At 46.6% G+C, this 25118-nt stretch overlaps 1 protein-coding gene across 1 annotated transcript in view; it reads left to right on the top strand.

Annotated features, from left to right (window-relative positions):
* MED14 (mediator complex subunit 14) overlaps positions 1-25118 on the top strand; it is a 157993-nt gene that overhangs the window by 111044 nt on the left and 21831 nt on the right. The window contains 12 exon segments of the mRNA XM_030202340.1: positions 2194-2354; positions 2438-2584; positions 2670-2761; positions 5665-5817; positions 8876-9145; positions 19245-19379; positions 20014-20017; positions 20802-20870; positions 21609-21632; positions 23035-23161; positions 23797-23906; positions 23909-23977. Coding sequence (XP_030058200.1) covers positions 2194-2354; positions 2438-2584; positions 2670-2761; positions 5665-5817; positions 8876-9145; positions 19245-19379; positions 20014-20017; positions 20802-20870; positions 21609-21632; positions 23035-23161; positions 23797-23906; positions 23909-23977 — 1361 coding nt within the window.

Raw genomic sequence — 25118 nt, 5'->3', positions numbered from 1 at the left:
TTGAGGATAATATTACCTTGCCTGAATTGCGATCCACTCCTCCTCCTTATCCTCGGGTGCCTGATAGTGACGTTTCTCCTCCCACGAATACTACCTTAACCACTCCACATACCAAAGTCCCGGCTACACGCCCTCCCAGATAGTCTTTCAGAAGGTATCCCACTTAATCCAACACCCCTACACCCGTGACATAGCAATATATGTCCCATACAAGACCAGATAACCAGCATTCACCGCCACAAACCGTTCCTTCCCTTGAATCCCCACCGCTGTCACCTTTCAATTTAGGTGATCAAATAATCCCTGAACCCCCGAATTACCTTTTTGATCCTCGAGAGGTAGGATATCCCCATTGGGACCCTGCCCCGGAAGACAATCCCAGTTGGGATCCTCTTACCCGGTACCACACGCTGTGTGAACCCTTACTTGAGAGTTGGACATTGGGCCCCAGTCGAATTGTCACTCATATCCTGGCATTGTTTGGAGGAAGTTTGGGGTTGCAAGTAGAGCAGACTGAAGTGCTCTTAGCGAGACCAGAAAGTGGCGAAGTAGTGGATTTTTGGTTAATCACATACGCCGTACTTAACACCGATTGGATACCTTTTCTATTCATCAGAGAGGTTGGATTGGGACCTTTAGAAGTATTTAGCCTCTTTGAAGTACCCAATCCCACCGAAAAAGGAGCTATTAGAATTTACCCCCCATACACAAGTAATCCCTAAATGATACATCAAGTTTTGATATATTTTGGAATAGTGATTGTCGTGATTGCAGCCCTTGCTAAAACCCTAGGGCTAATTCTGTTACTCACCTTAATACTTAGCCGTCAATTGCCTTTCGTACAGTCCCGATCCAGTGTTTAATCATGAAGATTACCAACATGAGGTGCCTAATCCTCCTACTGTGTGTGTTCGCCATGCCCATTGTACAAGGAACACAGAGTTTAGAAAGTTTTCTGCAGAAAATCATACCCAACTACAAAATAACACTGTTCTCGAGTCAACCAGTGGAAAAGTGTCTTGAGCTCTGATGGGGAGGAAACATGGTTTCATTTTGTTATGACCTATACTTAACCCTGAATACAGAATGACAATGGAGAAAAAAGCCCTCCTAAAAGTACATAAGTATTGCCACAGTGGGACAGACCAAAAGTCCATCAAGCCCAGCATCCTGTTTCTAACAGTGGCCAATCCAGGTTGCTCAGGCTCCTTTTGCTAAATTAGATAGCCATGTGAAAATTCTGCGTTTGTGTAAAAATGAAGCAGTTATGGTATAACCCACAGTGCAGTTAGCTACTTGTGTTTCAGTTATCAATCTACTTCACTATCCTCAATATATGGAGTGGAGGAGTGGCCTAGTGGTTAGAGCACCGGCCTTGAAATCCAGAGGTGGCCAGTTCAAATCCCACTGCTGCTCCTTGTGATCCTGGGCAAGTCATTTAACACTCCATTCCCTCTCAGGTAAAAATTTAGATTGTGAGCCCTTCTGGGACAGAGAAATATCCAGAGTACCTGAATGTAACTCACCTTGAGCTACTACTGAAAAAGGTGTGAACAAAATCCAAATAAATTATTTGAGATTCTGTTGCTACTATTTCAGATTCTATATGGAATGTTGATATTATCTGAGATTCTACATGGAATATTGGTCTATGTGGAATGTTGCTACTATTTGAGATTCTGTTGCTACTACCTGAGATTTTACATGGAATGTTGCTACAGTGGAGGAGTGGCCTAGTGGTTAGAGCATTGGTCTTGCAATCAAGAGGTGGCCGGTTCAAATCCCACTGCTGCTCCTTGTGATCTTGTGCAAGTCACTTAACCCTCCATTGCCTCAGGTACAAACTTAGATTGTGAGCCCTCCTGGGACAGAGAAATATCCAGTGTACCTGAATGTAATTCACCTTGAGCTACTACTGAAAAAGATGTGAGCAAAATCCAAATAAATAAATAAATAATAAAATATAATTCTTTCAGTAGTGTCCCATCCTAAAAGATATGATTGCGGAGATGACTACGCATAAAGAAATTAGACTCAACATATACGTTACACTGAGGAAATAAGTCTGAGAGGGAGGGGATATGATTTATGATTTCCTAAAGTTCTTAATACAGAAAGAAAGAAATTTCAAATCCTGTATAAACAGTGGCTTACTTTTAGACTTGCATTTTTTAGCAGTTCTCTCCCCAACAGAATTCCTCCTTGTAAAGGCACAAGTGATGAAACACGGAAATCCCTGGAGCGATCCCTTCTCGACTGCACTTTCCGACTGCAAGGAAGAAACAATCGAACTTGGGTGGCAGAGCTGGTATTTGCCAACTGTCCGCTGAACAGCACTTCTTCTAGAGAACAAGGTTAAAATCTCAGTGTCCCTCTCTTTGTTGTTCTCCCTGCTACGGAGTATTGGCTCATCATGTCTCTACATCCGTCCCCACAGGCCTGACCCGTCATGTCTATCTGACCTATGAAAACCCGCTGTCTGAACCCGTGGGAGGTCGAAAAGTAGTAGAGATGTTCCTCAGTGACTGGAACAGCATTGCTCGGCTGTACGACTGTGTCTTGGAGCTTACGCGGTGCTTACCAGGTACCAAAAGGTTCCTTTGGATATACGCCCAGAGGTTTTATTTCTTTAAAAAGTGTACACCTTTAAATCTTGTTTGTTCAAACAGAAATACCACCTCACTTGAACGTTTTCTCAGAGGTTCGACTCTACAATTATCGCAAGCTCATCCTGTGTTATGGAACGACAAAGGGAAGTTCGGTAAGTCCCGATCAAAAGCGTGCTGCTTGCTTTTCCCCACAGAAGAAAAGGTATAAAGGATCAAACCCAAACATCATTTTGCTTGTGAGTTCTGTATGGCAGCTTCTCTCCAGGCAGTGTTGCAGAATGTTTGCCTTCCCCCTTGGCATGTTGTAACTTAGTCTGTAGGGAAAAATTGAGGTGACGTTAAAGCCCTTATAATTAGATATATTTACGCCAGACATAACATAAGTACATAAGTAATGCCACACTGGGAAAAGACCAAGGGTCCATCGAGCCCAGCATCCTGTCCACGACAGCGGCCAATCCAGGCCAAGGGCACCTGGCAACCCAGTCCAGATTGGTTAGGTGTTTGGGGGAGGAGGATATATCTATCTATCTATCTATCTATCTATCTATCTATCTATCTATCTATCTATCTATCTATCTATCTATCTATCTATCTATCTATCTTACTGAAGGCGAGTCAACCTACATTCCATCCAAGCTCAGTAGTTTAATTGGAGAGGGGAGGGTGGCAAGGGACATGACTTAATAGCTACAATCATAGTATGAACACTGAAGCCCTACATCCTGTGCACACCCAGCCCAGTGGCGGAGTGGCCTAGTGGTTAGGATGGTGGACTTTGGTCCTGAGGAACTGAGTTCGATTCCCACTTCAGGCACAGGCAGCTCCTTGTGACTCTGGGCAAGTCACTTAACCCTCCATTGCCCAATGTAAGCCGCATTGAGCCTGCCATGAGTGGGAAAGCACGGGGTACAAATGTAACAATAATAATAATATCCTAAGTGTTGCTATTTCTGCGTTCTCCAGGTTTTCCTTTGTATCTCTCCTCTTCTCCCCCTATTTTATACTTCATGACTGTGTCCTGCCACAAGCTTCTTTGTATTCAGCAGCTGATAGAAGTTTTATGCTGTATGCCATTATCCATAACGATGCACATGTAAGGGCATGAAAGCTTCGAAATCTTTCTTATCAAGCAGCAAAGCTGAGATGGTTAACTGTGCTGTCTTTCGAACTTCTATTAAGAGTATATTGTTTAAGAAACATGTGCTATCCAAGTAGTCGAAACTGTGCTTTTTTTTATCAGGATAACTTTATTAACTTGTTTTAATTTGGTCTTGTAATTCCTAGAATGATTGTTTCTAGTTCTTCTTATGCTATATCCGCCTTGAACTAATTGTGTTGTGGACGCAATAGAAAAACTGGATAATGTTAATATAAAACAAATTCCATGTATAACACATTTTTAGGCGTGTACCTAGGTGTGTATCAGTTCCCCATTTGTCTCTGATTCTGTTTTTATCAGACATCGGACTTCCGTGCTTACTCTATTTACAGATACTGAATATTGGCACATAGTATAAAACCATTGTTTTGATAAATCTGCAAGCTGTGATATATTTGTGAGACTGCTATTTTTGTGGAGGAAGTGGGAGCCAGATATTTCAGTAATTTGCTTGGTATTGTCAATTAACTGTTTTTAATCTTCGCACAACCCCCAAGGCCCACCTAGTCTGGCATTTTTCCTTCCTCTAAATACTGCAGACCCTTGTTCAAATTTATTCTCACATTCCTGCTAATTCTATGTGCTGCTCCCATGCTTTCCAGTGTTTTTTTCCTCTTCTACCTCTACAAGGAGGCATTTCCATGAACTAACAAACCGTTTTGTGAGAAACATTCCCTCAAGGGCAATGCTGAGTTTATTGCATTTCAGCCTCACAATATGACCTGCTCGTGCCTTATGTATACCGATTTTCATGTCTATCCTATCCCCCTTTCTCCTGTCTCTTCTAGGGTGTGAAAGTCTAGTTCCCTTAGATCATAGGGCATATGTTACAGCAGGACTCAAGAAATCCCATGTGCCAGGTCGGCATGCCAGCTAGAGATTTCCTTCTAATGTCCGGGATGTTCGTACGCTTTTTTATGGTGGTTGTGGTGCCTATTCCACAACTGGTCAGCTGGCCTAATGGGAAATCTGGTGGGGTGCTGAGGGCAGTGGCTCTGGGGAGGCAGCCGACTGGCTTCCTTGGTTATGTGGGGTATCTGGCTAGCTGGGCTGGGTGTGGGCAATCTAAAGAAAGGAGGAAATGGTGGGAAAGGGGAGAGAGGTGGGAAGGAGCAGGATTAGAGAAACTGGGTGATCACAGGGTGGGGGAGGAAAGAGAGTTAAACTAGGTGACAACTGGATAGGGTGAATAGAGCCAAAATGGGTGACAACAGTGGGGGAGGGAGAGGGGAGAGCAAGACTGGTTGATGACAAGGTGGGGAGGAGGCTGCTTTCTCTGTATTTCTGCCAATGGCCTGCTGGAGTACATTAAGGGCCTGATCTATCATGCTTTCTTTTCTCTTAAATACAGAAAACAGCCCTAGTGACTTAGGTCCAAAAGTAGAGGAGGTCAATTTGTCAAGGCCTTTCTTAGAACCTGCACGATTGAGGTCCCACCATTGATCTGTACTGTGGCATGTTTATCTTCTTGTTTTGCTAAACATTCCTCCCTGTGCTTCCTAGAATACCCACAACCACTTTGTTGTTTAAGGTAACCTTGAAGTCATTAGGTAGGATCAGCCCAGACCCTCTTGTGATTGGTCAATATCGGTACCTTTCCTTGGGTTTTCTGTTCCAGATGCATGACTTGGTCTTCTTAATTTTGCTTTTAGTCTTTTCAGCTTCTTGAGGATACCTCGAGCTTTCTTAAATCACGTTTGAATGTTGCCACCTCTTTAGAAGGGTTCACCTTGCAGCATATTTTAAACAGCAAAACACTATGCTTCCACCCCCTCTGTATAATGTGTTAACACAAGAGAATGAGCATGCTGTTTTGGTCTTTAGCAACACTGTTAGTGATGTGATCAAGCAGGGCTCTTTATTACCCAGTGTTCTGCTTTCTGTGTGTTACAGATCACTATTCAGTGGAATTCTGTCCTTCATAAATTTCACATCTCCTTGGGAACTGTTGGCCCTAACTCAGGGTGTAGTAATTGTCACAATATCATCCTGCACCAGCTCCAAGAGATGTTCAACAGAACACCCAACGTGGTCCAGCTTCTACAGGTAATGAAAACAAGGATCATCTCAGCCATGCTTCTCAAGATGCATGAATTAGATGCAATAGGTCCATAGCAGTGTAATGGTGGTGAGAAAGCTCTGATTTCTGGCCAGTTCCACTAGACCACCATAGACTGAGCTCCTTTTTAACTAAGTCGCAGTAGTGATTCCCGATGTGACAAATGCGACGAAGCCCATTCAATTCCTATGAGCTTCATTACATTTGCCACCCAGGAATCACTACCACGACTTAGTAAAAGGAGCCCTTAGAAACCTTGTAATTCTAGGGGGGGTATTTGGTTCATCCAAATGACAATTGACATTTAGCTCGAGCAAGTGCAAAGTGATGCTTGGAGGAAAAAGGAACCCAATATGATGCAAAGTTCCGCATTAGGAGTCACCACCCAGGAAAAGGATCTGTGTGTGGCAGTGGTTAAGCAAGCAAATAGAATGCTAGGAATTATTAAGAAAGAAATTGAAAACAAAAATGAGAATATTTATAATGCCTTTGTATTGCTCCATGGTGCGACCACAGTGAAAATATTGTATACAATTCTGGTCATCACATCTCAGAGATATAGCAGAATTAGAAAAGGTACAGAGAAGGGTGACAGAATTGATAAAGGGGAAGAGGCTAGGGTTCTTCAGCTTGGAGAAGAGACAGCTGAGGGGAGATATGAGAGGGGTCTATAAAATACTGAGTGGAGTGCAGCAGGTAGATGTGAATTGCTTGTTTACTCTTTCCAAAATTACAAGGACTAAGGGGCATGCAATGAAGCTACAAAGTAGTACATTTAAAACAAATTGAAGAAATAGTTCCTTACTGAACATTTAATTAAACTCTGAAATTTGCTACCAGAGAATGTGGAAAAAATTGTTACCTTAGCAGGGTTTAAAAAAGGTTTGGACAAGTTGCTGAAAGAAACATCTATAAGCCATTATTAAGACGGACTTTGAAAAATCCATTGCTTATTCCTAGGATAAGCAGCATGAATTCTATTTTACTTTTTTGGGATCTTGCCAGGTACTTGTGACTTGGATTGGCCACTGTTAGAAACATGATACTGGGCTTCATGGACTCTTGGTCTGTCCTAGTATGGCAGTGCTTATGTACTTACACATCTGTTCATACATTTTTATCACGCCATTACCTAGAGAAGGGCTCCCAGTGTGACAGTTGGTTTGGCCAGACAGTCCTCCAGAAGCTGTTTGTGTTTTAGAATCCAACTCCCACCCCTCCCCCCCCAGGCCTTTCACTTTCAGTCCAGGCTACTCCCCTCCAATCCCCTCTCCCCCCCTCCAAATACCCCCCCAAAATGATAAATATAGATCATTGCTACCAAAAAAATATTGATGTCTGCCTGTTGCAGCACTGATTGCTATTTTCCCCTTTTCTGCTAAAAAGGCCAGCCTGTAACTAGAGCGCCCCATGAATGAGGATTTATTAGTCCTGCTTGTCATTGGAGAAAATGAAGCAAGTTACCTGTCGTAGAGGTTGTCCGAGGACAGCGGGATATCAATACTCAATATCCTCCCACCTCCCCAAGGAGTTGTATCACTGTAGTTCGTAATGGACTGAGGAGGTCCCAGGTGATAGCAGCAGGTGGGAACAGACACACGTGTACCGTAGGGCCTGCTCAAAAACTTTTAGAAAAGGTGCTGTAGTAGTTCTTTCTGCACCAGGCTTCATTGGTGATGTCACCTATGAATGAAGATTTATATTCTGCTGTCTTTGGAGAACACGTGCTACAGGTAAGTAACTTTATTTTCCCCTACACAGTAGATTGGTAATGGTGAAGAATGGGCTCCATATTCTGCTCTCTTCTGTCATATTTAGGTTATAGCAGTCACATTAATTAATGGTGGTAGTGGTAATAGGACTGGAATGCTAGTTAGCCAAAACATATAGAATCCTATATTATAATTCTCATCTCCAACGTTATGTCTTGCTGCCTGGCACCATGGCTCCTTCCGAGTTGGTCTGCTAGGCTCCGTAGATCAGGCTGACATCACCGTAGCCATTATGATGTCAACTTCAGAACCGGGGGGGGGGGGGGGGGGGGGGGGGAACATGCCTCACAGCTGATCCATGTCCAGAGGAGGGTTGCTGGATATCAGTGACTGGAGGGGGGGCAGGGGAGAGAGGAGGGTCACTGGACATGGGTGGCTGCAGTGGGCGCAGGGGGAGAGGAGGGTCACTGGATATGGGTGGCTGCAGGGGAGCCGAAGAAAACCTTGCTAGCGCCCGTTTCATTTGTGTCAGAAATGGGCCATTTTTACTAGTATTTTATATTTTTGTCCCTGCCTCCACGCTGCTAGTTTAGTGGCACTGCGGCTGTTTTCAGCTCCAGTTTTGAATGATTGTTTTTTAAGCGCATTCATCTGTCATTAGCCTTTTTAAAGGCTTGATTTGACTACCTCATTTATGGCGTTCCATTCATTGGTTTACACAACAAACAGATTCCTGAAGCAGGCGTGTCGAGTCTTTTTAAATTTTCATCTAATTAAACATTTTATTACTTGTACCCACGGTGTCTTCTGAGTGTCGTGTTGATCTCGCTACGTTTTTGCTGTTCTTCTATTTTTATCCACGTAGCGGATCCTGTTTTTGTTTTCATATTTTTCTCCCTGGAAATGCCCAGGTAACATCAGCCTGGCACATAGTGACGGGTGAAGAGTTTTTCTCCCCTTTCCCTGAAATTCTGGAATCTGGGGGGATTTTTTTTTTTAAAGGCTTATTTGTCCTCCTGTTTTCCCCTACTTGGTTTTATACAGGTCTGCTCTCTCACGCCAGGCGCCCTTATCATGTCAATCAGTCTCCTTTCTCCCTTCTTGGTGGGCGATTGTGCCTCAGTGCACTGCAATCTCACTTGTGGTTCTAGCCCTATGAAACTGTACTGTAATTATAATCTCAGCAGTTTAGTAATTGCCATTCCAGATAAAGGGATCCCAATATCTGCATTTGTCTTTTATGCTAAGCCAGCAGTGTATGCCGTGTGTAGTATTAGGACTGTATAGGGGCTGGAACTTCATTAGCCTTCTAATATACCTTTTTTTCTTCCAGGTGTTGTTTGATACTCAGGGTCCATTAACCGCCATCAACAAACTTCCCACAGTGCCAATGCTGGGTCTTACACAGAGAACGAACACAGCGTACCAGTGTTTCTCCATCCTCCCCCAGTCACCCACGCACATCAGGCTGGCCTTCAGGAACATGTACTGCATTGATATCTACTGTCGGAGCCGGGGAGTTGTAGCCATACGCGATGGCGCTTACAGCCTCTTCGACAACAGTAAAATAGTTGAAGGATTTCATCCAGCACCAGGTCTGAAGGTAATGAGGGGCTTGTTACTGTGTCTGCTGATACTTGTCTGGTAGGTAAGGCAGTCTTTGTGGATATTAGAAGATGCTCCTCTAAGACAGTTGTGTATATAATGTATAATTATGTTCTCAGAGGACAAGCAGGCTGCTTGTTCTCACGACTGGGTGACATCCGCGTCAGCCCCCACCAACCGGAAGAAGCTTTGCAGGCGGTCCGCACGTAGGGCACGCCCACCGCGCATGCGCGGCCGTCTTCCCGCCCCTGCGCGACCGTTCCCGCCAGTTCCTTTTGTTTCCGCGACTGGAGAGAGTTGTGCCTTCGCCGCTCTCTCTGTTTTCAGCCCCGGAAAAACCGTCGCGTTTACGCGAACTTCCTTATTTTATTTTATTTAGTTGCTGCGCGCTCCACTTTTCTTTCTTTTAAAAAAAAAAAAAAAAAAAAGGAGCACGCGCTCCCATTTTCCCTCGTCTCTAGTGGGGGCGTCGCGTTGTGGCCTAGTGGCCGCACGTTCGATTTTTTTTTCGAGGTGTGATTACCGCCACCATCGACGACTTTAACTTCGCCGACGCGATTTTTCCGTCGATGTCCTCGAAGGCCCCGAGTGGATTTAAAAAGTGTGGTCGGTGCGGCCGGCCGATCTCGCAGACCGACACCCACGCTTGGTGCCTCCAGTGCCTCGGGCCGGAGCACAATATCAAGTCGTGTTCTCTGTGTCTCGGTCTCCGGAAACGGATTCAGGTTGCGAGGCAAGTTCTTCGGGACCGTCTTTTTGGAACTTGCGCCGGCCCCTCGACGTCGACCTCGACGGCATCGGTATCGACGGCCGGTTCTTCGGTACCGGTATCGATGCCCGAGAAATCGGCACAGATGGCATCGACCCCAGGAGCACAGGTCCCGTCGGCCCGCCGGTCCTCCGGTGAGGGTAGGGGTGAGAGGCCGCGTGGGCAATCGGCCCCGGTCACTCCCTCGGCCCATGGCCCTCGGGACCGAACCCTGTCGGACCCGGTTCCTCGTGACCGAGGGGGATCGACCTCCTCCTCCTCTGCTCCACCTGGCGCCGATGACGGGCATCGGAAAAAATCAAAAAAGCACCGTCATCGGTCGCCCTCGATGCACCAGGGTTCCGGTGCCGGCAAGGAGTCGACGCCGAAGCGTCCTCGTCGAGAGGAGAGATCCCCTTCGGTTGTGGAGGTACCGCCGCGTCAGGGTCCCAGCACTTCGGTGCCGTCTCCTGGACACGAGCAGCTTCTGGCACTGACACCTCTACCGGCCCCACCGTCTTTCCAGGCAGCGGGCCTGGACGAGTGCCTCCGAGCCATCCTTCCGGGGATCCTGGAATGGCTGATGCGCCAGGCTGGGCCGGCGCTGGGGGTGCTTGCGCCCTCGGCGCCGTTGACTGTGGCGCCGGCGAGCTCTAGCCTGGTGCCGAGGCCGTCGACGACGCCGCCGCTTGCGGCACCGGTCTCGACCGCCACGCAGGTGGAGTCCCTGTCGATGGAGGGAGCTTCGTCCCCGCCGGCGCGGGAGTCCACCGCTCGACGACACCGAGGCCTCGGTGCCTCGACGTCGAGCCGGGCCCGGTTAAGGACTCAGCTACATGAGCTTATGTCCGATACCGAGGAAGAGGCCTCGTGGGGGGAAGAGGAGGACCCCAGATATTTCTCCTCAGAGGAGTCTGCGGGCCTCCCCTCTGACCCCACGCCTTCACCGGAGAGGAAACTCTCACCCCCGGAGAGCCTCTCTTTTGCCTCTTTTGTCAGGGATATGTCTATCTGCATTCCCTTCCCCGTGGTCTCTGTGGATGAGCCGAGGGCTGAGATGCTCGAGGTCCTCGACTATCCATCACCACCTAGAGAGTCCTCCACGGTGCCGTTGCACAATGTCCTCAAAGAGACACTGCTTCGGAACTGGATGAGACCGCTATCTAATCCCATCATCCCCAAGAAAGCGGAATCCCAGTACAGAATCCACTCTGACCCAGAGTTAATGCGGCCCCAATTGCCCCATGACTCGGCGGTTGTGGATTCTGCTCTCAAGAGGGCATGGAGTTCGATGGATACCGCCTCGGCGCCCCCGGGGCGGGAGTCTCGCACTCTGGACTCGTTTGGGAGGAAGGCCTACCAATCCTCCATGCTCGTGACCCGCATCCAGTCATACCAGCTCTATACGAGCATTCACATGCGGAACAATGTGAAGCAACTGGCGGACCTGGTCGATAAGCTCCCGCCGGAGCAGTCCAGGCCTTATCAGGAGGTGGTCAGGCAGCTGAAGGCGTGCAGAAAGTTCCTGTCCAGGGGTATCTATGACACCTGTGACGTGGCATCTCGTGCTGCGGCCCAAGGTATAGTGATGCGCAGGCTCTCATGGCTGCGTGCCTCTGACCTGGACAACCGCACCCAGCAGAGACTGGCCGACGTCCCTTGCCGGGGGGATAATATTTTTGGTGAGAAGGTCGAGCAGCTGGTGGACCAACTGCATCAGCGGGAAACCGCCCTCGACAAGCTCTCCCACAGGGCGCCTTCAGCATCCACCTCAGCAGGTGGACGTTTTTCCCGGGCCCGGCAGGCTGCACCCTATTCTTTTGCAAAGCGTAGGTACACCCAGCCGGCCTGAAGGCCTCGTCAGGCACAGGGACAGCCCCAGCGCGCTCGTTCTCGTCAACAGCGTGCGCCCAAGCAGCCCCCTGCGCCTCCACAGCAAAAGCCGGGGACGGGCTTTTGACTGGATCCACGGGAACATAGCCGCCCTCAAAGTGTCCGTACCGGATGATCTGCCGGTCGGGGGGAGGTTAAAATTTTTTCACAAAAGGTGGCCTCTCATAACCTCCGACCAGTGGGTTCTCCAAATAGTGCGGTGCGGATACGCCCTGAATTTGGCCTCCCTGCCACCAAATTGTCCTCCGGGAGCTCAATCCTTCAGCTCCCATCACAAGCAGGTACTTGCAGAGGAACTCTCCGCCCTTCTCAGCGCCAATGCGGTCGAGCCCGTACCACCCGGGCAGGAAGGGCAAGGATTCTATTCCAGGTACTTTCTTGTGGAAAAGAAAACGGTGGATGCGTCCCATCCTAGACCTGAGAGGCCTGAACAAATTCCTGGTCAAAGAAAAGTTCAGGATGCTTTCCTTGGGCACCCTTCTGCCAATGATTCAGAAAAACGATTGCCTATGTTCCCTGGATTTAAAGGACGCATACACTCACATCCCGATACTGCCAGCTCACAGACAGTATCTCAGATTCCGCCTGGGCGCACGGCACTTTCAGTATTGTGTGCTGCCCTTTGGGCTCGCCTCTGCCCTACGAGTGTTTACAAAGTGCCTCGTGGTGGTGGCGGCGTATCTACGCAAGCTGGGAGTGCACGTGTTCCCATATCGCGACGATTGGCTGGTCAAGAACACCTCGGAGGCAGGAGCCCTCCGGTCCATGCAGTGCACTATTCAACTCCTGGAGCTGCTGGGGTTTGTGATAAATTACCCAAAGTCCCATCTCCAGCCAACCCAGTCTCTGGAATTCATAGGAGCTCTGCTGAATACCCAGACGGCTCAGGCCTTCCTTCCCGAAGCGAGGGCCACCAATCTCCTGGCCCTGGCTTCGCAGACCAGAGCGTCTCAGCAGGTCACAGCTCGGCAGATGTTGAGACTTCTGGGTCATATGGCCTCCACAGTTCATGTGACTCCCATGGCTCGTCTTCACAAGAGATCTGCTCAATGGACCCTAGCTTCCCAGTGGTTACAAGCCACCGGGAATCTAGAAGATGTCATCCGCCTCTCCACCAGTTGCCGCACTTCACTGCTCTGGTGGACCATTCGGACCAATTTGACCCTGGGACGTCCATTCCAAATTCCGCAGCCCACGAAAGTGCTGACGACGGATGCATCTCGCCTGGGGTGGGGAGCTCATGTCGATGGGCTCCACACCCAGGGTCTGTGGTCCCTCCAGGAAAAGGATCTGCAGATCAATCTCCTGGAGCTCCGAGCGATCTGGAACGCACTGAAGGCTTTCAGAGATCGGCTGTCCTGCCAAATTATCCAAATTCGGACAGACAATCAGGTTGCAATGTATTACACCAACAAGCAGGGGGGCACCGGATCTCGCCCCCTGTGTCAGGAAGCCGCCGGGATGTGGCGTTGGGCCTGCCGGTTCGGCATGCTTCTCCAAGCCACATACCTGGCAGGTGTAAACAACAGTCTGGCCGACAGACTGAGCAGAGTCATGCAACCGCACGAGTGGTCGCTTCATTCCAGAGTGGTACGCAAGATCTTCCGAGAGTGGGGCACCCCCTCAGTGGACCTTTTCGCCTCTCAGACCAACCACAAGCTGCCTCTGTTCTGTTCCAGACTACAGGCACACGGCAGGCTAGCGTCGGATGCCTTTCTCCTCCATTGGGGGACCGGCCTCCTGTATGCTTATCCTCCCATACCTTTGGTGGGGAAGACCTTACTGAAGCTCAAGCAAGACCACGGCACCATGATTCTGATAGCGCCCTTTTGGCCCCGTCAGATCTGGTTCCCCCTTCTTCTGGAGTTGTCCTCAGAAGAACCGTGGAGATTGGAGTGTTTTCCGACTCTCATTTCGCAGAACGACGGAGCGTTGCTGCACCCCAACCTTCAGTCCCTGGCTCTCACGGCCTGGATGTTGAGGGCGTAGACTTCGCTGCGTTGGGTCTGTCTGAGGGTGTCTCCCGTGTCTTGCTTGCCTCTAGGAAGGATTCCACTAAAAAGAGTTACTTTTTCAAGTGGAGGAGGTTTGTCATTTGGTGTGAGAGCAAGGCCCTAGAACCTCGTTCTTGCCCTGCACAGAACCTGCTTGAATACCTTCTGCACTTGTCAGAGTCTGGCCTCAAGACCAACTCAGTAAGGAATCACCTTAGTGCGATTAGTGCTTACCATTATCATGTGGAAGATAAAGCCATCTCTGGAGAGCCTTTAGTCGTCCGATTCATGAGAGGCTTGCTTTTGTCAAAGCCCCCTATCAAGCCTCCTACAGTGTCATGGGATCTCAACGTCGTCCTCACCCAGCTGATGAAACCCTCCTTTTGAGCCACTGAATACCTGCCATCTGAAGTACTTGACCTGGAAGGTCATTTTCTTGGTGGCAGTTACTTCAGCTCGTAGGGTCAGTGAGCTTCAAGCCCTGGTAGCTCATGCTCCATATACCAAATTTCATCACAACAGAGTAGTGCTCCGCACCCACCCAAAGTTCCTGCCGAAGGTGGTGTCGGAGTTCCATCTTAACCAGTCAATTGTCTTGCCAACATTCTTTCCCAGGCCGCATACCCGCCCTGCTGAACGTCAGTTGCACACATTGGACTGCAAAAGAGCATTGGCCTTCTACTTGGAGCGGAGACAGCCCCACAGACAGTCCGCCCAATTGTTTGTTTCTTTTGACCCTAACAGGCTAGGGGTCGCTGTCGGGAAACGCACCATCTCCAATTGGCTAGCAGATTGCATTTCCTTCACTTACGCCCAGGCTGGGCTGGCTCTTGAGGGTCATGTCACGGCTCATAGTGTTAGAGCCATGGCAGCGTCAGTGGCCCACTTGAAGTCAGCCACTATTGAAGAGATTTGCAAGGCTGCGACGTGGTCATCTGTCCACACATTCACATCACATTACTGCCTGCAGCAGGATACCCGACGCGACAGTCGGTTCGGGCAGTCGGTGCTGCAGAATCTGTTTGGGGTGTAAATCCAACTCCACCCTCCAGGACCTGAATTTATTCTGGTCAGGCTGCACTCTCAGTTAGTTGTTCTTCGTAGGTCAATTTCTGTTATACCCTCGCCGTTGCGAGGTTCCATTGACCTGGGTTCTTGTTTTGAGTGAGCCTGAGAGCTAGGGATACCCCAGTCGTGAGAACAAGCAGTCTGCTTGTCCTCGGAGAAAGTGAATGATACATACCTGTAGCAGGTGTTCTCCGAGGACAGCAGGCTGATTGTTCTCACCTACCCTCCCTCCTCCCCTTTGGAGTTGCGTTTTCATCATTTTGCTTGTCATTCAACTGGCGGGAACGGTCGCGCACGGGCGGGAAGACGGCCGCGCATGCGCGGTGGGCGTGCCCTGCGTGCGGACCGCCCGCGAAGCTTTTTCCGGTTGGTGGGGGCTGACGCGGACGTCACCCCAGTCCGTGAGAACAATCAGCCTGCTGTCCCTCGGAGAACACCTGCTACAGGTATGTATCATTCACTGTACAGCCAGAGACCCCCCCCACTGGAATGGTGGCGGGCCCAGTCATAGAGCTCAGGCTATTACAGACCTTGGCTGAGTCAGAAATCTGATGGCTGACATAACTGGGAGCTTACTGGAAAAGTATGGCCTAGTTTGTAGCCCGGATTGAGCCTAAATAAGCTAAATTAGGAAAAGTTAGGTCAATAGATATGGAAACAAAATGGAGGATTTCAGCACAAAATGGAAGCCGTATCTGTTGCAAAGTGGAATTTTCTGTAATGTAAGTTAAAAAAACAAGTTGAGAAATGAGACTTTCCTGTGAGCAGGATTGTGGTCAGCCATGGTGTGAGAAAGGAAAGGTGTAGCTGGATGCAGGGTCTTGCTTAAGATTTGTGGTCAAGCGAGCTAAAGACAAAACCATGTTAGCAAGATAGAAGCTACTCATTAGCATGAGCCAATCAGTGACAACCATGACATTAGCATAGATCCAATCAGGTATATCTACTGTCATATTATCCATATCCTGAGGGCACCTATAAAAATCAGGGTATTTCCTGGTTTAAGTTAGAGAGAAGGGTTGGCACTCTCTCTGTCCAAGGGAAACCAATGTGACCAGCAGAATTGACAAATTACCTAATTGCTTTCCCTTGTAAAACCTCTAATTGGTAAGAGAAATTATAAAAGATTAGGAACTAATTAACACCTGTTTGCAGCTGGATTATTATATTCCTATAACTAATTGATTGTACGTGCCTGTTGTCAATTACTGATTTGACTTGTACCTTGGCAAATAAACTCCTCATTCCAAATGATGATTTGTGGACTTCACTTTATGATCAGAGGCTGTAAGTATAAATGCTTTTGCTGTATCAGGCTATCTTTCGCTGCATTGTATAACCTGTGACATAAATCCAGTTTGTCATAAGGCTGGTATCTTTTCCTTAGACCTAACGTCTCTCTTAGTGGCAATTCCTTTTAGAACTTCACAACTCCTTGATTACCCCAGTACTAGTGCTATTTAGAGATGGAGTCAGATTTAAGGTCACTCCAGCCTTGGGGGGCTCGGGACCCCTCAATTCACAACAATAAGTAGCTGTTAAGCATATTGACCTTCTGGCATAGCACAAGTTAAAAATGTATTTTAAAAATTACTAGGATTTTCAAAATGGTTTGATAGGTGTGAGAAAAATGTTCACAACACAGCATTGTATTTTTTTTTTTTTTTTTTAAATTTATTATTTATTCATTTAATCAATATTTACAAGAAACATCTTGCTTAGGAAAGTATCATTTAACTAGGAACTATTACATAAGGAAATACACTAGAAAGAGCAAATAAATCTTTATGCTTTCAAAATTATAAGACACTCAAGTCCATAATTGGAGATCCAAGATTTCAGGTAATCTAAGGGGAGAATTATACTAAAGGAAAAAGTTATAAGGTAAATCCTTCTCTGCTAAGAAATTATACATTATTCTTTAAAGCTTCTCCATTCTAACTGAGGCTAATAGTGCTGACAAATGTTCAGGTTCAGTAAATACGTATTTCTCCCCCCCCCCCCCCCCCCCCCCCCCAGCCTTACTATGCACTTGCAGGGGTACCTTAAAAAAAGGCACCCCCCCAAGTGCAAAATTTCTGGCTTAAGGAGTAAAAATTGTTTCCTCCGTCGTCGTGTCTCCTTGGAGACATCAGAAAATAACAGTATTTTGAATCCCAGAAAGGGGCTCTCCTTATTATGGAAAAAAAGACGGAAAATCCAATTCTTATCAGGTAGTAAGGCCACAGTCGCTACCAAAGTAGCGGCCGTCGCCAGTTCAGAGTCAGAAGTCTCAAGCAAAAGAGAAACATCAATAGGTTTTTCAGTCTCTTGATTCAAGTTCTTTTCTGGGACATAATAAACTTGGGAAAAGGGTGGAAAATCCTTTTCCTGAACATTCAAAGTTTCACGGAGGTACCATTTCAACATCTCAAGAGGAAGAACATTTTGAATCCTAGGAAAGTTAACAAATCTCAGGTTATGATTTTTAGTATAATTATCAAAAACCTCTGTTTTCCGCCTGAGATTAGTTACATCTTTTACCATCATAGTTTGTAACGTTTCCAACTTCATAACCCTTTGATCAATTCTTTCCATTTTTTCATTTAAAACTTTAAACTCTTCCTCCTTTTTTTTCAAATCAATTTCAATACTCTTTACTCTTGGTAGAAACTCATACGTCTGCTTAAGAAAAAGTTGTCCCAGGTTGGACATTAAATCCCACAAAGCATCTAAAGTCACATTCTTTGGCTTGGTCACTAACTCTTTAGGAAGTTCAAACCTTACTGAAGGCTGTACATCTGTTTCACTTCGTCCCTCAGTTTCTCTCTCTTCACTCCGTGGCGATAGTGTGGGCAAACTGCCCTCCATTCCTTCCCCCGATGGTAGAATCGCTTCTCCCCGAAGTTCTTCCAGGTCCCCTACAGCTTCTGAGGGGGACCCCGTCGGGTCAGAGAGGAAAGAGCTTGCGCCAAACGGCTGAGGAGGTGGAGTGCGTGCAGCGGGGCTTAGAGTTGTTTCTAGTCCGGGGGAAGCCAATATCTCCCGTTCGCCGGCGTTCCCAGTCGGAGGCGTTCCGCCTTCTTGTATAACTGCCCGTGGCCTCATAAAGCGATCCAAAGGACCACAGCATTGTATTCTAATAGGGTTTGGGTGTTTGAACTTTCTGGGAAAGCATGAAATGCCACTTCTTGTAAAAAGAGAGTGATCTAGTCCCAAGGTTTGTTGCTTTCATTCTAAAACTGCCTCCTTCCCCCACCCCCCTCCAGTTTTTCTCCTGCCAGCATTTTCTGCAGAGTCGTTTTCCTCCCCTTTGCCCAAGTTAAATTGTTGTACTGGATTTATGTGCATTAGAAAGCCTTGACTGTTGACTTTAATTGGGGTCAGCTCAAGGTCGGTGCTGTGTACTGTAATGCAGAATGACCTAGGTTTAGTTCCCAGCTCAGAGCTTGTACGCCCTGGGTTGACAGGTGCTGCTCACAGTAGATGCTAACCAAGTTTCGGTTTCAGCACCAAAACCAGCCTCAAAATCTTGTTTTTGTTTTGACTGAAACTTTGGGCTGTGTCCTTTCCTACTACTACTTATCACTTCCATAGCGCTACAAGGCATACGCAGCGCTGTACACCATATATGAAAAGACAGTCCCTACTCAAAGAGCTCATAATCTAAATATATAATACATGTCATACAATACAAAATGAAACCATAGTAGACAAGATGAATAGTACAAAGTTAATTGGGATAAATAGATGGGTGTTCGCATACACTCAAAACCTGATTACACACACATTTATCTCAGGCATATTTGTTGTGGATACCCTGAATACCTCAGCTGGTTTAGGAATCAGTAGGATCCCCCAAAAGGTTAGACTGACATGTCTATGGTTGTCCACCTTCTCCTTGTTCCCACTTTTGTGTAGCAGGATCACATCTGCTCTCCAGTCCCTTGGGATCTCAGGAGACTAACAGATCTGCAAAGGGTTCAGTCAATTTGTTCTTGAACTCGCTGAATTCCCTGGGGTGTACACCATCGAGCCCTAAAGCGTTACTCTTCTTCAACATTCAAGCATGCAGTAACATGTTATGGATGCAGCATTTCCTTAGGAATTGTAAGGTATCTACCAATGTGGGGGTGATAGGGGTTTTTAATATCTGCTGATTTCTAAAAACTCCCCTTACGGCCTGAAGTGGAACAATCCATATGCTGTTCAGCTTGAATGCACTAGCACAATACTGAAATACAGACCCTAGTGTTTATTTAACTGGTTGACTTAGTGGGGCTTTGTTATTTAAACAGATGAACACTAGTCCTGGTAGAATGAACAGACAGGCAGAGTGGTGGGTTCTCTGCCTAGCTCTCAACCTTTTGGGTGAAAAGTCTTTCTTTGACTCTTCATGTGACTTCTTTTTCCAGACGTTCCTGAACACGTTTGTTGATAGCAATCAGGATGCACGAAGACCCTCTGCGAATGAGGATGACAACCCTCCCTCTCCTATTGGTGGCGACATGATGGATTCGTTGATATCACAACTTCAGCCCGAACAGCAGGTGCAGCCACAGCAGCAGGTAAGGACTACAGAGAACCATTTTGTACTGGGAGAAGGGAGCTCAACAAAAGTGATACCCTTGGTGAAGGCCTGGAATCTTCACCAAGGGTATCAGAGTGGAGGAGTGGCCTAGTGCTTAGGTGGTGGACTTTGGTCCTGGGGAACTGAGGAACTGAGTTCGATTCCCACTTCAGGCACAGGCAGCTCCTTGTGACTCTGGGCAAGTCACTTAACCCCCCATTGCCCCATGTAAGCCGCATTGAGCCTGCCATGAGTGGGAAAGCGCAGGGTACAATTGTAACAAAAATAAAATAGATACTATTGGAGATTCTACACGGAATGTTGCTACTATTGGACATTCTACATGGAATGTTGCTACTATGGAGATTCTACATGGAATGTTGCTATTCCACTAGCAACATTCCTTGTAGAAGGCTGCGCAGGCTTCTGTTTCTGTGAGTCTGACGTCCTGCACGTACGTGCAGGACGTCAGACTCACAGAAGCAGAAGCCCTGCGCGGCCACATTGCTGATCTGCAAGGGCCAACTTGTACATGGAATGTTGCTAGTGGAATAGCAACATTCCATGTAGAATCTCAAATAGTAGCAACAGTGGAGGAGTGGCCTAGTGGTTAGGGTGGTGGACATTGGTCCTGAGGAACTGAGTTCGATTCCCACTTCAGGCACAGGCAGCTCCTTATGACTCTGGCCTCTGGGCAAGTCACTTAACCCTCCATTGCCCCAGGTACAAATATGTACCTGTATACAATATGTAAGCTGCATTGAGCCTGCCGTGAGTGGGAAAGCGTGGGGTACAAAATGTAACAAAAAAAAAAAATAATTTACCACCACCTCCAGAGCTTCCAATGTGCATAAGGAATTTTTCAGAAGCTTCTGCTCATGGCACTGGATGAATCTCAGAATAATTGTTCAGTCTCTTTAATTCATCAGATCTGATCAGCTAGGGATATGTAACAAGGTTTGTAATGTGCATAATAATGGCTAGATCATATCCACTTGACACAGGTCACCTTTTCTTTCATCTTCTTGATTGAAAGTCTGAGGTACCTTGAGCCATACCCTGTATTTTCCTTTTGGAAGGCCCTGTGTTCCTGTTCCTTTACTTCAGCCAAAGGCCTGGCTTAAAATCCTTCACCAGCCAACAGGCATTGAATAGAGAGAAGCTTGCTGCTGCTTAGCTCCTTCACGCCTTCCTTGTCACATGGCAAAGATTAGAGAATCCTCTGCATATGGACTGCTTGTGTCTGCAATTGGAAGAAAGGGTGATGGGGGTAATAAGGTTTTACAAAGGTTTCTGTAGTTTGACTATAAACGCTTGGCCTATTAATTCAGGATTGAAATTTTCTGTCACTTATAATAAGCTCTTTGCATTTCAAGCAGTTTGCGAAGCAGTCTGGGAACAGCCGGCGCGTATCCTCTGACATCACCGCCTACATCTTATCACAACACAGTGACCCCTTTCCCTCCATTATGTATTCCCAGTCTCCAGGTAAGAGCTTTCCCAGCCCATGCAACAACTGGAAACAAGTGTGCACCTCTTCTAAAGCTTGTTTCAATGTAGACTGGAATATATATATATATATTTTAAACATCTTATTTGTGTTCTCTAAGTCCTATACCAGCCCTTTCATGAAAAAGCACTTGAGACAGAGTGGAAGAGAAGCCTTAATAAATTATTCCTTTAGTTTGATTATAAATGACATTTATATGTAATATTTGCCTGTAGTATTGGTTTTTTTTTTGTGTGAAATGTGAACAGGGTATCATATAGTCTATGCCCCCTCTTGAATGCGGGGGAATAGGATGAAGGTGGAAGGGGTAGAACTCGGAAGTAAACCTAAAATTTAATATTTCTTTCATGGAAAGGATGGTGAATTTGTGGAACGGCCTCTCGGTGGAAGTGGTGGAGATGAAAATAGTATCTGAATTCAAGACGGCTTAGGAGAACATACTTAGGATCTCTAAGGGAGTGACAGGGAGAGAAGATGGCATGGTATGGGCAAACTGGATAGGCTAAATGGTCTTTATGTGTTTACATTTTTTTCTGTTTCTATGTAAGAATTTCATAGCCATAAACATAACTAGTTCCTTAGCGTCCCTCTGGACTGGCCAGAAAATGACTGATGGGTTGTGCACGCCTTTCCAGCAGGTGGAGACTGAGAGCTCTGACTCTTGTGAGAACCATAAGAGTCCTGGATAGTTAGAGATAGATTCAGTTTCTCAGGCTCCAGCAGGTGGAAGGTGGTGAGCCCTTCAGTCTTTTATTTTTTTCTTTTCTCTTTCTGTCTATAATCTCTCCCTTTCTTTAAACCAAAAAAAAACCAATTACCGTATTTTTCGGACTATAAGACGCACCTAGGTTTTAGAGGAGGGAAATAGGAAAAAAAATTTTTCCTTTTTCCCCTCTAAAACCTAGGTGCGTCCGGTGCGTCTTGTCCGAGTTCCGGATCGCCCTCCCCCCGGCCCTGTCACCATTTCTCCCTACTCACGTCACGCGATCTTCCCTGGTGGTCTAGTGACGTTGGGGCAGGAAAGAGCCCCTCTTTCCTGCCCAGTGTGCTGCTCTCCGTCCTCCTGTATGCAGCCTGACTGTTTCGGCGAGATTCAAAATGGCCGCTGAGAATTGAAGTCTCGGCGGCCATTTTGAATCTCGCCGGAGACCGTCAGGCTGCATACAGGAGGACGGAGAGCAGCGCGCTGGGCAGGAAAGAGGGGGCTCTTTCCTGCCCGATGTCACTAGACCACCAGGGAAGATCGCGTGACGTGAGTAGGGAGAAGTGGTGACAGGGCCGGGGGGGAGGGCGATCCCGAACTCGGGGGGAGGGAAATCGCTACCTTCGGACTATAAGACGCACCCCCCATTTTCCTCCCAAATTTGGGGGGAAAAAAAGTGCGTCTTATAGTCCCGAAAAATACGGTATATCTTTAGTGTTTTCTCCTTTCTTCTGTGGCACCGGCGTTAAAAAAAACAAACAAACCAAGAATTGTTAGCAGCAGAGGCTGAGGCTCACGGGGGGAACTCTAAAAGCCTCGGGTGTGTCACACTCGGGTGGCCGTTGTCTCTGCCCCCCACAAACTCCCTCCCGTTTTGGTTATTAGTGCAGACGACAGCCTCCTTGCTAGAGCCAAATTGCACTCACTTTAGTCCCTTCGTGGGAAGGGTGTTCTGGGAGAGACAAGCCACCTTGCTTTCTTGTTTTAAAAAAAAAAAAAAGCAGAAACGAGCAAAGCAGCTCTGTTTCTTAAACTAAGCTGATCTTGAGTGCAGCCAGATAAAACAAAACGAGAATTGTTAGTCAGCAGAAGCTGAGGCCATGGGGGTACTCTAAAAGCCCTCGGGGTGTCACACTTTTATTGGCTCTCCTGAGAGTCAGAGTTCTTAGTCTCCACCTGCCGGAAGGCTTGCACAGCCCATCAGTTAATTTTCTGAGCCGGTCCAGAGGGACTAAGGAAAGCAAATTAACAGGTAAGAACTAATTTCTCCTTTGTGGAGTTTAACATGTGGATTCACTTCAGTCTGAACCTCAAAATGAGAGGTCACGGGGTACAGCCATTGATTTTTATACCTGGCTGCTTTGCTGTGCATGGAGAAGGGGTTCTGACTGCTCTTCTTAATTTATCTCTCCTCTGTCTCAGGGAATTTGGCATGCAGCCAGCTCACTAGTGGTGCCCTCAGAGCTCCCTCCCCTGCAGCCTTTGGCCCGACTCCTTCCCCCTCTTCTCTGGGAATCAGCATGGGTCAAACAGCCAACTTTGCTAGCCCACCATGGTAGAATTTTTGTATATTTGGCTACTGCTTGACCAGCACAGGCAGACTCCATTCTCTCGTTGCTCTGTTTAATGTAGGTTAAATGAAAACAGACCTCTGAGCCTGTGCAATAGCTGAAGTGTTCTTATTCAGGTTTCGAGCCCAGTGCAATGAAGCTGATCTTCCACAGATAGACCCTATTATAAACAGATACTATTAGTTGTAGTTTACTTGGTTTTGTACTAACCAGAAAATTAAGAGGGTTGCGTCTGTCTGGTGATACAGCATGGGGAATGAACAGTACCAGGTACTTTTGGGAATCAATATCTAGCTTTGGAAACTTCAGCTTTAACCAGAACAGCTGACCTGAGACTGTCTACTGAGCTGCTGGAAAACCCCCAACGCTCAGCGCAAGTCCGAGTAGGCTGCAGTAACGTACAGGTCCCAGAGAAGAGCTGCAGCTGTTGGTCAGATGCTGTGAAGGCTTAAAGCATTTCATGAAAACCTCCAGGTTCAAACTTGGGCCACACTGAGTCCTGTCACTCTTGTCATAGTCTTTCCAGTGTGTGGTTTGAGTGTCTGTCTTTGACAACATTCTCTGACTTTGGCTGCCTCTGAACTACCATTGGTTAAACTTCATTTTTAAACTTGCCAGGTACCATAGACCCCAGTTCACGTACACAATGATGTCCACCTAGCCAGCGTGCAGGAACTTGGCCAGGGTCTCCCCAGCTGTCAGGCCCCTCACCAGCAGCACGCTTGCTGGAATGTCACCCGCCAACCCGTCCCTTCATTCTCCAGTCCCTGATGTTTCTCATTCTCCGCGGGCGGATCAAGTAGGTTCTTTATCCTAGAAATCAGTGTTTGTATTTTCTGTAATGTACCTCATGACTGAAAGATGGCTTTTCATTACAGAAGGCCAACAAAGAGCAGGAATCAGCAGCACAATCACAGAAGACAAACAACTATTGAAAACTGCAAATATTTTGAAGGATGTGACAATGGATTGCGTTTCACCTAACGGCTCGTGTCAGGGGTCTATAAAACATGAAACAGAAAACCTCATATAAATTATATACGTAAATATAATTTACATATCAAAACTTAAATAGCATGGATAAAAGCACAGTCTTAAAAAAAAAAACCCCTTTGCATTAACAATAATCAAAATATTTAAAAAAATGTACAATCATAAATGGAGACAAGTAAATATAAGTAAACAAACTAACTCCCCTTTTTACAGAGCCACATGGTAATGCTGAGACAGCTCATTCAGTTCGAATGGGTCGTGTCGGCATTACTGCACCAGGAGCCTCTAGCACAGGGGGCGGGGGGGGGGGTAAAGAGAGACAATACCATTTACCAATGGCACAGTCTGGGTGACTTCAAGATTCAATGGCAAATGAATTTATCAACAAATCAAAATGAAAAGAACAGCTATGAAATGAAACATGAAAGGAACAAGGAGCAACATAGGACAAATATTTTATAATTAAAGTAGTTTTGAACAAGTTGATTTTGCAACCTAAAACAAAAAGAAAGCATATGGAAGAGAACTTAACTGAAAAAAAGATAAAAAACATACACACAACTCCATTTATATATTGAACAATCATTCAACAGTAAAAAATAAATAATAAAAACAATGCTTATAGAAAACAAACAAAACATTGTACGTTGGACACTGGTCATAATGCAAGCTATCTATTACTATTTTAATTCAGCAGTAAATAAAATTCCGTTTTGTAAAGACATATTTACATCCACTCAGCAAACCTTCAAATGCAGGACAATCAACAATGCAAAAGTTATGCAAAAACCTAATGTGCCTTATAACTGTACACAATTGCAGACATTTTGTAGCTATTCATTAATTTGGGGTTTGGCCATTAGATCTGCAAGTCACTCAGACTGTGCCATTGGTTGAGGGTGGTGTATGTGTCTTTTTCATTGTCCTCCATTTATGTATTTC

This window comes from Microcaecilia unicolor, chromosome 4 (assembly GCF_901765095.1).
Source record: "Microcaecilia unicolor chromosome 4, aMicUni1.1, whole genome shotgun sequence".
In the NCBI taxonomy this organism is placed as follows: Eukaryota; Metazoa; Chordata; class Amphibia; order Gymnophiona; family Siphonopidae; genus Microcaecilia; species Microcaecilia unicolor.
Note: the sequence above shows the minus strand (reverse complement) of the source record. Positions and strands in the feature narration are given on the sequence as shown.